Here is a 15,983-nt window from a genome sequence, read left to right on the forward strand (position 1 = left end):
TATAATATTGTTAGAATGGCAGCATTTAGAATTAAGGTAAATAACTTGACAATTTTGGATAAGTAATTTATACTTTTGTGGTCTCAGTTTCTCATCCTGACACATTTGCCCTATATAGTCTCTAAAACTCTTTATGACTGTAAATTCTTGTTAAAAAAACTGATACCTATTATTTTAAAAATCGCATCAAAAATTTTATGACACAAAAAGCCAGGTGAAAAAGCTGTGCATATTAATGGATCATACATTCGTAAAGAAGTAGTAGGGATAAATTAGATTACAGTAGGGTTATAACTAGAAGGGGTACAGAAATTATTAACTTTTTCTTTAAATACCTCTATATTGTTTGACATGGCAACATAGTTATTACCTTTGTAGTGAAATCTAATAAAGAGGGAAAACTATAGCATTTTCAATAGTGAGTTAATTAGACAATCTTTTTTCTTTATTAAATACAGATTACCAAATTATATAAATCTCAGAAACTTATGTTTCTATTTGTGCTAGTTATGAAATGCTGTTCCTACAATACCTTTTTGTATTCTACTCTAGATATAAATGCATGTTAGAAAAGGGTGATATGACTGCTAGAATCAAGTGTGTTGCGTACTTCTACTTACTTCCATTAAGATGAAATTAAAAATAGGTAATGTCAAAATACATACAATATTTTAGAGATCATAAAACCATTAATAAATGTACTCTACTCTCAACTATTATTTGGTGTCAACAATGATACTTTTACTATACTCTTATGCTTTTACTTCTTAATTTTGTGCAATAAAATAATACACAAAAGACAAAAGTCGAGAATAACATGTCTAAGGAAGTTGAATGTCATAATTAAAATTTCCTTTTTGTCCTAAGGAATCTAGTTTCAATGACTGGGTATTCTTGGGTAAATCAGAACTGGCTTGAACCCATAACCTGGTTCATTCCAGGTTAATAATGAACTAAATACAATTAACTATGAATACACAGATTACGCTAATGATGATCAGTTGAGACCTTTTTTCTACATACTGATTTCTGGCACCATTTGACTCTTGTGGTGAGAGAAGTTGGGTCAGTGCTAATAATGGAAATGTCTTCTCTCATACATAAACACCCACACTGAAAAGTAGCTATATCTAATTTAACCTCTAAGGTTCTGAGAACCTGGTCACAGAACTTGGTTAGATGAAATGGGAACATTTTATATAAACCCTCAGTATGACAGACACTCCAGGCACAAATTGCCATTACATTTAAGGTGGACATTTTTCATGTATTCATACCTCAGGGTTCAGATCAGGCTTGTAGGATATCCCAATTAAAACTAGCCATTGGGGAAAAGAAAGTTCAATAAGGGATAAAAATGAACTCTAAGCTACTTTGAAAATATGACGCAAGCATAAAAGAAAAACTAAAAAATACCATGTAGGCTGAAAAAATTACAGTCTTTTTTACTACTCTTCACCTGGATTGTGATAAAAATTCAGTTCTCTGTGGAATCCTGTAAGCAAAAAATCTAGCGAGCAGAGAACAGAATGGGGATCTTGCTTGACCACAAGTAGGCCCAATGCATTTTCTTAATATGAGGACCACAGCTAAGAAGTGTATCTCTGTAGCTTTTCCACACAATAAACAAATAATTCTAGACTATATTGTTAAATGACTTCAAATACAGGCTAATAAGCAACACACAAAACTGACACAATTAAAAAAATTAATTTAGGAGACACATACACTATACACAAAATTGTTCCCGTCAGAAAACCTATTTTGTAATAACAGAGAAGAAATGTTTAAGGGCAAAAATAAAAGGTGTTAGGTATGCCCCAAATACTTCTGGGAAAACAAATAAAGGTTATTGTGCAACTTAACAAATATGATCAACAAACCAATTGGCCGTTTGTTGACCATGGTGCTCCTTATGGTAATTAGAATCAAATTGTGTAATTTAAAGGGAAATTTAAAAGTACCTTTTTCCAACTCTGACTTTAATGTAGCAATGTACTAAGCACGTGGTATGAAAAGTTGATATTCAATAAATATGGAGGGTAACGCATACCTTAAATTCCTCCAAGATTTTGTAATTTTTCCCGTGATATTCACAGAAGTTTTTTACTTCTTTGCACTCAGGACAGCATCCATTGTGTTCCACTTTAGTACACTTTGGGTGAATTTTAGGGCATTCTGGTTGGTCGCAAACAGGTCCATCTAGAGCACAGACACATGGACAGTTGGAATGCCCAGGGAAAAATCGTTCTCCCAACTTGTATACAAAGCCGCTGTCATCGACACACCCTTTCCCTCGATAGTCATCAAAGATCAGATTGTCATTACTGGAGATCTGGTCACCTTCATCAGCAGGATAGTCTTCATGACTGATAGCAGCAGAGGTGACCAATCCAGGGATGACCAACAGAAGTATGCAAGCTTCATGAATATGAAGAGCCATCCCCCTCTTCAAAGACTTCTGGATGTGCTCCTAATATTAAATATACTCAGCTCCTTCCATGGGAATACAAGAGGGGTAGGCTGAAAATAAATATTTAAAAAGAATAATTTGACATATATAAAGTGAAGATAGATTCATTTAAGCCCATGCTCTTAAACTGGGATCAATTTGAAGATACTAAGTCCTCAAATAGACTAAGTTCATGCAACGATCCATGCCTTATTGTGAGGTTTGAAGAGTTGATACTTGGCAATATATGCATTAAAATTTGTCCTTTTGGATTATTTTATATAGGAACCTTCAGCTTGAATTTTCCTTCTGAATTTCAAAGGTCTAGCTTTGTCTAAATTTCAAAGAAATGGTTTTACTGAGCCCCAAAAGGTGATCACAAGGAGTAACTTACAAATAGCTCAAGAATATTTGAACTCACATTTTCTATTATTCTTTAAAGTGGACTAGTCAGTGATGGAACACATGTTATAATTATCTGTGTCAGCTCAAAAGATTGGTGAGAAAAAAATCTAATTCTAAAGGAAAGGGAATAAACCAACAGTTGAATATAAATTATATTTAGGAAGGAGCTACTATAAAGGATTTCCTACTTATTTATGCCCATAATTAAAGAACAACAGTGGTGTCAATGTCAGTTACCTGTTTAAGTGAACATGAGTCTGGATTTTTGAAATATAGTTGATAACAAAACAACATAACTATTCCATAGTGATTAAGAGAAAGAAAATTCGAAATAATAAATAATACAAGAGAATTCCATGTGCTTAAAAGAATTTGTTAAAAACAAATTTATTTGTATTATTGTCCACATTATTTTACATAGGAAGGAAGCTCTTAGTGGGCAGGAAAGATCTATCTATAAATTTATTTCACAGTAACTTGAATCTAGTATATATGTCATATTATTTAAATTAAATATTTCAATATAATATAAATGCAATTTATGAGATCTTGAAAACATAACTCTTGAAATGTCAAAAATATTTACATGTACACAATCTGCACAAAGATGCCAGCATAAAATTCTTTATGGAAGTTGCTTAAAACCGTAATTAAGTGTTAACCATTCATAGAAAATATGCCTTATTAATTTTGTGACACTGACTCTTGTAAACTCCACTTAGTATTGGTGCTTGATGTGAAGTGTTGGGAGTGGGCTCTTATTTAAATATTTAGAATAACTAACACACAGAGGCTCTGGGGAAACTGTGACTTTAGGGAGTAATAAATAAGAAAAAGTATTGCCAAATAGCTCATTTGTTTATTTAAATACTATTGGCTTCATGCCAATAACACTAAGATGGTATACAGGACATTTTCAGGTCAGTTATAAATGTTATACATTGGTTTATTTTCAGATTATATTAAGAGCAATGATAAATCATCTCTTTTCAGTCTAACATATACAGATGATAACTTAAAATAAGATAAAGATGACATTAGGAAACTTCATAAACTATTATATTTGCATTTTAAGGCAGATATACAAGTTCTAGTAATAGTAAAATGGAAGGTAGTATGCCCTCTTTCCGGAGAAAGCTGATATTAGAATTCCTCTGATATCCTCTGATATTAGAATTCCCTTTGGGTAGGTAATAAAGCCGATGATTTCTTATAAAATATGTCAAAAATAATGAGTCATGACAGAACAAGAAAATGCAAACCTATAATTCTACTTGAGAATCTGGAAGCTCCCTTTGACAAAGCATTTTTTTCTCTCAAATTACTACAGAGATAACAAACATAACAGAAGCTTCTGAAAAAGCATAAATATAATTTACTAATTAAAGCAAGCATTTATACGTCACATATTTAGAAAGTTTATCTTGGAGGAAAGAAAGCTACTATGCTTCCTTATAATATTCCAGCAATATCTGTCAATACATGCAAGATAAGCCATATAAAATACACATATGATTCTGCTTCAAAGAGACATAGAAAATGATCTCTTTGTAAGCCACAGGTAGGCATTAATGTGTTAGGTTATGGTAAATGTAAACTTAGAGGTAAAAATAGGAATGTAATATCTACTTTATATAAACATTAAATATGTTTTTATTAAATGAAATATATCTTAAAATCTGCATGGTAAAAAACAAGATTTTATTTTTAATATAACAAAGTTCTTAGGCTATTTTTTAAAAAGCCTTCATAATTGAGCTGCCCTAGTACAATTTGAGATACTATTTATTTGAGAGCAGAAACATGGGATAAATCAAATGTAATGTTTATCTGAAGATTTTTAAAAAGAAAGCAAACACTGCTAAACTGATGTTCACTTCCCAGCTTAACTTTCCCCCCCTCCCCATATTGCTACATATGATTTAAAATGACTGCATCTATTTCTTTGAGAAAACAAACATAATTCATGTCATAAGATACACTTACCTAGTCACTCTGGAGGTTAATGGTGGTAGTAGGGGTCACAGCCCAAAATGAACTAAAAGGTCAGGTATGTTTTAAGAAAGCAGTTCCTCTTTAATTACCCAAAGAATACATTTTTAGGCATGAATTAAAGGCAATCCATTCTCTCTACCTCCCATTTCAAAACACAGTAAAGAAGCAGTCTCCCGCCCTTCCAGAAAGAAACACAGCAGACACACATAAGAAATTTGCTTGGACCTGTCTTCAGAATTCAAAGCAAGAAGCAATGCTGGTCCTGTAGAAATCCAGACCCCAGTAGCAGAATCATGTTGAACTTATTTTTAGCATTTTCTTAGATCCTTCTATGAAATTTCCCGGCTGATTACGCCTCCTCCACACATGAGTTCACTTACACAGTGTTTGCTACGGCAGTAGAGGTGATTTGGCTAGGCTCTGAGGATCACAAACAGCAACAGCATGCTGTAGCTTAAAGCCCACTCCGCTGGCAATACCATCACCATCGTCCACAGTATGTTGCTTGAATCCCCTCTTACACACCGGAAAATACTAACTGTGGATGTGAAGGAAAGGAGCAACTTTAGCTGGGTTTCTGCATCAGTAAGAGCAGTTCGCAGATTGCTGATTTGGAGCTCATTCTGCCGGCAGCCGGGAATTCCTCAGCACCACGGACAGCGCCAACAACTGGCTTCTGAGCCCAGCTCTGTCGAAATCCCAGAGCTGCTTTAGAGGAGGCTAGAGTGCTCTCCAAGCAGTCGCACTTTATACAGCGGATGCGTGCATTAGGAGGGGTAAAGACATTCTACGTGCGAGATACTTATTTGCATTGAAATTACAATTAAATTTTTTTTCTAAAAAATTGTAATTTTACCTAACGCGTTCTTGGATGGGCTGCAGAGATGAAAGTTCCGGAAGAGGCTTGCATTTAGATTTAAGCCATCTGCAGTCCCCAATTATTATTAATAGATAAAGCATAATCATTGTCAAACAATCTGTGAAAACGTATGCTCGTCGATTCTGTTTGACCCTTTGGTGGCAGAAAGACTTCCCTGGTGCTGCATGATTAAACTTCAGGTCTTCCTGCAGCTTGGATCTGATTTTTTTTTTTTTTTTTAAAGTAGCCAGGTTTTCCTGCAGTTTGTTCTCTAACATTAAAAATCAGTCTCCTGTAATTCATCTAGTCTGTCATTAGGCGTCATTGTAAAGCTGTTTCTTTCAAAACCCCTAGCAAAGATGCCGTGTCTCTAAATTCTTATCAAAATGAGAGAGAAAAAGGACCCTGACACAAATGGGTGAGCATAAAGTTATTTTTTTATTAGTAACAGTATGAGCACTAAAATATATGTCCAAAGCATGTTTTAAAGCAGACTGTAAATGTTACCTGCTGGCACATTTAACCAGTTATTTACTGGTTTGGGACTACAGGGGGGCATTTTCAAGCCTTAAAGGGAATGCCCTCTGCAGCGGGATGTGCTGAGGGTGAAGACCACGTTCGAACTGTGCCGTCAGAGCCTCCAGAAAACAGAGTCTCCCCGTCGTGAGAAAACACAACCGTGTGTGCTTCGTTTTCGTGGCCCATCAATTTGTGAATCTCCCCAGATTTAAGATCTAGCAAATGGATAACACCATTGCCACTTGCCTGAGCTAAAACTTGACCTGAGGGAGACAGAGATAGAGGAGAGAGAGAGAATGAATCAAAGTTTTATTTCAAGTGTTCACAGTTTATAAGCAATGAAACATTAGATTTTTTTCAATTAGCATTCTGTGTTAGGAGTCAGTTATTAAATATGCAGTAGCTCCTGTAGGTATAAGAAATAAGTTGAGTCAAAATTAAGACACATCAATAATTAGGTTATAAAATTTTCGAATTGGAACATAGAGCCTAATGGTCTACCTCCTTTATATGCAGATTTCATCAAACATCCTACTTTTCTTTTATATTTGTGATTAATAAAGCATTTTGAGGCGATGAGATTGAAAGCAATTATGCAACTATGCAAGGCAACTTTCTTTTTCAAATAAATTATATGTTAAAAAGTTTTAAAAGCATAGCTTTCAAAATTTATGGAAAACATATTTGTATTCTTCTTTAAACTTATTTATAATAATTATGTTAATCATTACTTACAACTCAATATACATTCCTGCTTTAAAAATTGTGATACTCATGAACTCAACAAATATTTTTTTGAAGCTGAAGTGGAAATAAGTACTTCCATTTCAAAATGACTTGGGAGTTTTTACTCTAGCTTAGAATTCAAATTTTGATAAATTTTTGTTACATAAGATGGCTAAATACAGCACAGAGTATTTGCATAATTTTTGTACCATATATTTTTTAGTGGCTCATTTCCTCAAAGTGAAAACAAATCAAGGATCCAATTTTAATTAATATTTTTATTAAGGAAGTCCAGTAACAAACTATCATGGGACTTGGAGTTAAGTAAAACAATAGGATATGTTTACATAATAGGATATATTTACATAACATATGTTTACATATGTTTACTTACATAAGTAAAACAATAGGATATGTTTACATAAATAAGTATGACATTAGTACTATCCATGGGATTATTTAATCATACTTAGAAGGCATATTATTGTTGCAGTAATAACATTTAAAACTTATTAAACTCTTTTAATGTGATAGATACTATATTTAGTGCTTTATATGGATAATTCCGTATGATCCTTACAGTAATCTAATGATAAAGAAATAGTATTAACTATTCAATATTTTAAATAGTACTAATAGTATTAACTATTTAATATTTTAAATAGTACTAATAGTACTAGTAGTACTATTTAAAATATTAAATAGTACTATTTATCTGTATTTTAAATAGTTAGTACTATTTAAAAATGCTTAAATATCTGTTATGTAAAAAATGCCTCCTGTATGTAGGTGAAGAAATAGAGGCCTGGAAAGGCAAAGTAACTTGCTCACAATGACACCCTAGGTATAGAAGGAGCTAGCATTTAATCACAGCACTTTGAATCCAGAGCCTGGGCTTTTAGCCATTGCTTTCCACAGCCAGCATAGCATTGTTATCAATGATGCCTTCTTGACAGATTTTAGGTAAGTGATATATTGTGAAAATAGCATTGATCCATTTTATAATAAGAATTCTATCTTATTATAATAAGACTTATATCACCATAAAAGCTATAGTGAAATATTTAATCACAAATTTTACCCCCAATCATCATGAATACCTCTAAAACAGAAAAGTTATAAAAGTAAAGCTAACCATGATAAATACAGCCTATTTGCAAACCTTTATAACTACTGGGCTTCTTCATCTAGAACAAAACCTGACACAGCAAAGATCCTTAGGATGGATTAGAGTGTCCAAAGCAGCAGATGTGAATATTTATTATAAACCATTTTCTCCCAGGTCTTTGCTGACAGAGGCATTACATATGGATTTCACTTCCAACCTCACTCTATAGGCAATTGCTGTTTGTGACTTTCCCAAATAACTTTTTTTCTTGTAGTCTTTATGCAACTGCTGAAAAGGGGAGTAAATAATCTTTTCTATTTGTGAAACCAAACAACACCAGACAGAACCAAGTCCATAAAGAAAAAGAAAACTATTTAGCTTTAAATCATTATTCACATCTGTAAAAATAATAATTGGAAATATTTATGAAGGCTCTGGTAATTTCTGAAAGTTTGTTCAATAAAATACAGAACATGATATTGGAACCTCATATTAATTCAATAGCACCATGCCTCAGGTGTTCCAAAAATTTGTTTTTTCAAGAACAGATTTTGGTCAGCAAATTTATTATGAGATTTTTCAGGTTTACCTGAATTCATTTTCAGAAGATTGCAAGACTGAGTATGTATCGTAACTAATTCCTAAAATGAATATAAATTTATAATCATGTTCAACTTCATTTAAAGTATATTGGATTATTACATGGCATATAATGTGTGACTTAAAAATTAGTTTTGCTGGGAACAGGGATGCTAACCTCTTTCTAAGTTAGAAAATGTTCAAAATTACTTACCAGGGTATGTCAATTGCTACATTAGTACTTTAGTATCCAATTGGTTTGAGAGAGAAGAGGTACTCTCAGAAACAAAATAAAAAATGCCACAGTCTCATTACTGGTAGCATCTCCACAAAGTGGAGCATTTATAGAGAAAGCGTTTATGGAGAAGTGCATGGATATCTTTTTAAATCTCGTGATTATTGGCAATGAAAAACAAACCACCCTGCAAATCACTTGTCATATGAATGTCAGGGTCTTAATGATAAATTTAGGGAGAATAAAAGATATAACTATATCAGAACTTGGTCAATGGAATGAAAATATGGTAGAAATACAATTTTAAATAGTGTCATGAGAATTTATGTGAAACCTGAACTAATAATGTTCATGTTGAAGTAAATATGTCTCTTTAAAAAATGTGAAATTAAATAATTTATTTTTACTTTAAATCTTTTACTAAAATATTAAAAGCAAAATATTGTCTTGTAACATGTAATTTCTGAACAGATTATTAAATTGTTATTTATCTTAGTATTTTAACAAGAATAATTATAACAATTTATGAATACACACATTCCATAAAAATCACATGAATTAAATTTGTGATTAAAAACAGAGTAGTTTACCAACAGGTTAAAAATAAAAATGGTCAAAATTGATTTATAAAGGTATTTTAAAATACACATAAATGTTTAAACATCTGTTATGTAAAAAATGCCTTGCTTTTTTTCTTTTGTTAACATTCAAGTTATAAGGATGTCATACTTTTCACAGAATGGAAAGAAAATAAACAGTCTAGGGAGAAGATTGATTTAATTTTGTAACTGCTCCTTTTTATTCAAATAACTCAGTATATATCAACATTGAGTGATTATGACTCCTTCATATGTCTTAAAAATATAATTGATATTTATTTTTATCTGCCAAGACTTTAGAATATTTTCATGTTTAGTAAATCAATACCTTTTCTGTTGACCAGTAGGACTCAATGAGGAGCATATGCTGCTGTCCATTTTACTCTATTGGATGAATTTGCCAACTCCTTTTGGCTTTGAAGACAAGAATTAAATTTCTCCTAACCTCAAAGTATTGCTCTGCTATTAAATGATTCAATCAAATTGTATAAATTAGAGGGTCTCTCAAAGTTAGTTCTAAATAAATTTATAACTTTCTTAACACAACATAGTTCCTTTATATGCTGTATTTATTTTAATAAATAGCTTCACTAATATCTTAGGCATAACCGTTTCAATTGAATTTGGTATAAAAACTTGAATATTTGAATATACTTACTAATTTAAGCATTATTAACAATAGAATCCCTTGAAGAAGTTTATAGAATGAATTAATCCATACAAATTGAGTGGTAAAATTTTATCTGGGTGTAAAAATCACTTTATATAAACTAGCATAATTTGGAAACTCTTACTTTCATGCTAATAAAATGTGTAATATTGACACCTTTTCTAGCTACAATTTTTAAAACTTTTCAATCGATTTTCATTAATTTTTATTAAATTTTAAATTAATTTTAGAAACATGTGAGAAGTCAATTTGATTTTGACAGTGTACACCTAGAATAACCAGGAGTTATCTTAAACCTTTCAATACTTACTTTCCTTCTCATGTAGCCAAATTCTCCTTAAGGTTGAGATGTATGCTGCTTATTATTGCAATTTTTTTTATAATCATGGAACTTGACTTATCAGTACTTAATACGTGCTTGTTGCTTGAAGAGTCATAGTGTGTTACAAGTAGGAGCACAAAAACCTTTATGACATTTTTAAATAGAAAGGGTTTGAGCCCATTTCTTTGTCATCCAGGTTTACTGGAATGAGTTGATGGTAACCCTCATTTACTGAGTGTCTAGAGCTTTCTTTTTTACATCACATGTTTTTCACTCAACCCTGTGATGTAGCTATTCTTTCCTCCTAGAAAATGAAGAAGGAGACTCACAGAAGGTTGAATTGGGATTTACTTTATTTATTTATTTTTTTGAGATGGACTTTCACTCTTGCTGCCCAGGCTTGAGTGTGGTGGCACAATCTCTGCTCACTGCAACCTCCACCTCCCGGGTTTAAGTGATTCTCCTGCCTCAGCCTCTGGAGTAGCTGGGATTGTAGATGCCTGCCACCACAGCCAGCTAATTTTTTGTGTTTTTAGTAGAGATGGGGTTTTACCATGTTTGCCCTGCTGGTCTTGAACTTCTGACCTCAGGTAATCCACCCACCTTGACCTCCCAAAGTGTTGGGATTACAGGCATGAGCCACTGCGCCCGGCCTTGAATTGGGATTTGAATTGAAAACTTTATTACTCAAAAAGTCTTGCTTCATTTACTGGCTTTAGTTATAAATTAAGATTTAGGGCCAAATGGGTTTATGCCTGTAATCCCAAAGCTTTCAGAGGCCAAGGCAGGAGGATCACTTGAGGCCAAAGTTTGAAACCAGCTTGGACAACATAGTGAGACTCCATCTCTACAAAAATTTGAAAGAAAATTAGCCAGGCATGGTGGCATGCATTTGTAGTCCTAGCTACTGTGGAGGCTAAGGCAAGAGGATTGCTGGAGTCCAGGAGTTCAAGGCTGCAGTGAGCTATTCCCACTGTTACACTCCATTCTGGGTGGTAGAGCAAGTCCCTGTCTCTAAAATAATAACAAAAATAAGCAAAAAAGACTCAGATAAGTGTCACACTTTGGGGCTTCTTTATGAATATCACTGAATTCTCTAGTTGCTTAAGTTCTTAACTTTAATGCTCATGTTAATCTCATAATTGTTTTACTTAATGTTGATTCTACTACTTTGTGAAACTCCAAAACTAAAATATTCATGTCCTTGCAAAAGTAACTTTATATATATCCATTAATCTCTAAATACATACATTCTAATGCATATGTAATATGTACTAAAAATTGTACCCGATAACTAAAAACACTCATTTTACATCCCTTTCCATATCTCCAGCCAAATTATCTCTCTGATTCTACCATTTCTATTATGAATACTAATTATCTTTTTTCCTAGACTCCAAACTGTAATAAAATTCATTTCTCAGTTTGCCTCCCTCTCCACCTTCAATCCAAGTCCTAGCCATTCTTTTTTTAAACAAATTTTCTATAATCCAACCCAACCATTTATTAATATTTCCAACTGTTATGTCCACAATATTAGTTAAAATCCTTTTTCTTAAGATACTAGGACGACTGAAACGATTCTCAAAATGATCTTTTCATTTTCACATTTTTACTTTTAAATCTACCTATATTAATTCCTGAGGCATTTCTTCAGTAATGCTACCCTCATCCTAAAATACCACAAATATAAACAGAACAATGAAAGCAGTAGCAGCAGCAACAACGACAAAGAGGCCCTTTTCATCTCTGACGTTCTCAGGTTTTGTTTTGTTTTAGATCTAACCATCTTATGTTACAAATAAAACAGCTGAGCTGAAGTAACTTGGCCAAGTTAAGAAAATGCACATGTGGCAGTTGCAGAATATGGCTGAAATCAGATCTTTGGCTCCTAAATCGGTGCTCTTTTTACTATTTCTTTCAGACACTGAATAATGTCCAAGTATCTTAGCATGGGTTTTAAGATCTCGACACTCTGATACAAATCTGCATTTGCTAACTCAAGTACACTCTTACATGAACTCTGTGCTCTCCATCAATTTGCCCTCATTTCTTGAATATATTTTTCACTTCCCTACCTTTGGATTGTTTCTTCTGTAATTCCCTGTAGTGGAATATTTTTCCTACCTGTCTCCACGGTCCCTAACCATTACTTCCTAACAAAAATCAACCTACCTATTAAATCCTAGTTCAAAATGATTTTCTTCACCAAGTTGGTACAAGGGATCCCTCATAGAAGATCTGCCTTTTCTGAGCACTTACTGCATTTCATTCGTACCATTCATGTGATAATAAGATGTCAAAAATTCTAGTTAACTATGTATTTGTCTTACATTCTTAACTTCATAATTACCTAGGAACAGGGGCCATGCCATATATTTTTCCATTCCCCTAGCAGAGCAAGGAAGCTATTATAATCAATATCAGTGGATAATAGTAGCAGCTTCCACACTACCATTTGTAGTACGTATTATTTGCCAAGCACTGTTCTAAGTCCTTTACTTGCATTATCTCATTTTATTCTTCAATAACCCTATGGGGTAGGTTATACCTATACTATCCATTATAGCAGCTGTGACACACATGTAGCTATTGAGCATGTGAAATGTGGTTAGTACAAATTGGAATGTGCTGTAATTGTAAAATGCTCACCAGGTTTCAAATGAAGAAAGAATGTAAAATAGGCTATTACTCATTTTTATATTGATTACTTGTTGATATGATGCCGTTTGGGTACATTTTATAGATTTTAACATATTTTATATGTATATAATTAATAAGTATAAATATATCTCATATATCAACATAAATATATAAATAAATAATCAGTTTTACCTGTTCTTTAAAAATGTGTCTACTAGAAAATTTAAAATTATCAACATACTATTATCATAGTATGTCACATAACACATATTTTTATTAGAAAATACTAGCATATACTCTGCTTTACAGAGGTGGGAAATGAAGTTTAGAGAGAAAAGCAACTTCTCCAAGGCCACACAGCTTGTAAGTGATGGCATCCGGATTTGAGGTCTATATGACTCCAAGGCTCATGCTGTTATCCTTTATGATATGCCCAGATGAATTTTTTTTTTTTATTGGCTCCATGTCATCCCTTCCACTTTGATTCAGCTGTCCTTACTAAAACACAACATGATGGAGAGATGTATCTATCAAAGTCTCTCTTGAGTGTGCCACTCCAGTTTCCAGTGTGAATCTATGCTCATCTCTAGGAATATATTTAAATTAATTTGTACATAAGTAAAAGAAATATATTAAAAATTGTATATTCATGGTCACCCTAGTGGCATCTATTGATTCCAAGAATCCGGTTGTACAACTAGTTTCCTGAGAATAAGTGAGAAACTCAGGAAGGCTGCCCTATTCTTTTAGAGTTTCAGGAGACCATCCAATGTACGCAGTGCCTTAGTGGGCAGAAAAGACACTTCCATATCTTTGGGTATTTTATATTAAGATGTCATTAAAAAATTGTCATTTAATTTTTGATATAGGGGAAACAAACCGGATTATATTTTCTTTCCAATGCTTATGCTTTCTATATTGGCAAACATCCCCTTAGCCTCACCCAAATAATATTTTTGAATACAGTGAATATATTTTATCCAATTATTTACACTAATTGTTCCTGAAAAAAAATACAGTTCATGTTTTGCTGAAAGATCTCAACTCAACTTATTTTAAGAATTAAGAAGAGAAAAAATTAATTTGATAGATTGGTAAGGTAAAATCATCTAAGGTAGAGAGAGGTATTGGACCTCGGTTGTCAATATGAAAATTCCTATTCCCTGAAATTCTAAGGAAAAACCACTGAGAGGCATGAAACTTGTTAATAAATCCAAGTTTGAAGAAGACACTGGTTGAGGCACACTTACTGTGGTGGTGTATTAACTGGTCAAATGATGCCATTTTGTAATGGAGCACCCTATGTTAGTTATGAAATTTATTAAATAATGTTGACAGAAATATTTGATTTTTTGTTAGAGGAATAATTCACAACACTAGTTAATATATCAAGAGTTAAGAGTTGTGTTTCCTTGGGGGACTCTTTGATTGATCAAATACAATTTCCCCAGTGAGCTACCAGTTATCAGGCACTGTTAGTTAAGGTAACTGTGGATATATAAGTTGGTTGGGTTAATTAAATACAGTCATTTTTAATGAGAATTATTAAATGTCATATCTATCAAAACTTTAAATTTCTTTATGTTCAGAAAATTCAGAATATCTATTTTTCTTATTAGTCTGTGTCTAAACACATAACACATACACTAGCAAAAAGGTTACAAAATTCACTTATAGGTTTGAACATGTTACATTTTCCAGCAATATTATGAGTCAGCAATTGGCTAAAACTATGCACTTTTCTATTATTTATATAGTCAGTAATAGTGTCATTCTGGATTAGAGGAATGTGTCTGCATGAATGGAGCTTTGTTATAAGAAATAGAAGCAACTCAAACCTTTTAAGCTTTTTATAAATAATAAAAATGTGAATGAAATACATCATTACGTTTTTCATTACAATAACTTCAGTAATTTCTCATGATTATTCATTCTTTGGTTAAATTTTGAGCAATAGGTTTCTCCAGAGAAACAAAATACTCATTTTATATTTTATTCAAAGGAGTCTCATACACAGATCATAAGAAATTTACCACAAATATACAAGAATAGAGACAAAAACCATTGTGTGCCATATATGAAATAACACATCAAGGAAGAGAAACTTTGATCAATAAGGAAATGATTTTTATACACATCAGAACCGATTTGAAGAAATTCTCTCAATCACTATAGATAGGCAGAAATGCTTCTGAACATTTATTACCTGTGGAGAGTGTTATTGATTAATTTTATTGATTTTTCGAATGCATGTGGAGAGGCATCTGCTGTTTCTTTAAAAGATGCCTCAAAATGAAAAGTATCAAGAAACTACTTAAGTTTTGAGGATTTGCATTAATGGCTCAACCAGGGTCATTACTCAGAATTTCAAAAACACCACAGAAAGGAGATATGAAATGTGATTTAGTTTATTTTGTACCTTACTGCTGATCAATGCATTTCAGAAAAAAATATTGCTTGCGAATTTAACTTGCCTAAGTGCTAGTAACAATTTAAAAACTTTTCCAGCATTTTTTACGATGTGCATTAATGCTAAAGGGTCCTAACTTTTCTTTTGTGAGCAAAGATTAGTTGATGTCAAAGTGTAAAACATGGAGTATAAAACAAATGCATTTTAAATTTATCTTGGTAGAAGTTCATATCACAAAAAATGGTAACAGAGAAGGAAGGGAAGGCTTCAGTATCTTCAGAGCTCTAGTCGACAGATTTGTTTACCTTACTTAGAAAACATGAAATATTTAATGGACATCAAACACATGGAAGTTGAGGATAATCTACCATTATGTGAACTTGGTATGGAATGTGACTTATTAAGCAGGTGAATTTTATTGCACAGAGTCTGTTTTAGAAGTTTGCCAAAAACGGTTTTAA

At 32.7% G+C, this 15,983-nt stretch overlaps 2 protein-coding genes across 6 annotated transcripts in view; both read right to left on the reverse strand.

Moving 5' to 3' along the window:
• VWC2L (von Willebrand factor C domain containing 2 like) overlaps nucleotides 1-5,574 on the reverse strand; it is a 165,991-nt gene extending 160,417 nt beyond the window's left edge. For both annotated transcript variants that reach the window (XM_032754633.1, XM_032754632.2), the window contains exons 1-2: nucleotides 4,844-5,574; nucleotides 2,054-2,523 (exon numbers count right to left, since the gene is read on the reverse strand). In XM_032754633.1, the coding sequence (XP_032610524.1) occupies nucleotides 2,054-2,443 (390 nt within the window). In that variant the 5' untranslated portion in view covers nucleotides 2,444-2,523; nucleotides 4,844-5,574. The remainder of the gene's footprint in view (nucleotides 1-2,053; nucleotides 2,524-4,843) is intronic.
• A 556-nt stretch (nucleotides 5,575-6,130) lies between these two features.
• SPAG16 (sperm associated antigen 16) overlaps nucleotides 6,131-15,983 on the reverse strand; it is a 1,164,736-nt gene continuing 1,154,883 nt past the window's right edge. For all 4 annotated transcript variants that reach the window (XM_032754635.2, XM_058438740.1, XM_058438747.1 and 1 more), the window contains one exon: nucleotides 6,131-6,493. In XM_032754635.2, coding sequence (XP_032610526.1) covers nucleotides 6,273-6,493 — 221 coding nt within the window. In that variant the 3' untranslated portion in view covers nucleotides 6,131-6,272. The remainder of the gene's footprint in view (nucleotides 6,494-15,983) is intronic.

This window comes from Hylobates moloch, unplaced genomic scaffold, assembly GCF_009828535.3.
Source record: "Hylobates moloch isolate HMO894 unplaced genomic scaffold, HMol_V3 SCAFFOLD_1, whole genome shotgun sequence".
Taxonomy (NCBI): Eukaryota; Metazoa; Chordata; class Mammalia; order Primates; family Hylobatidae; genus Hylobates; species Hylobates moloch.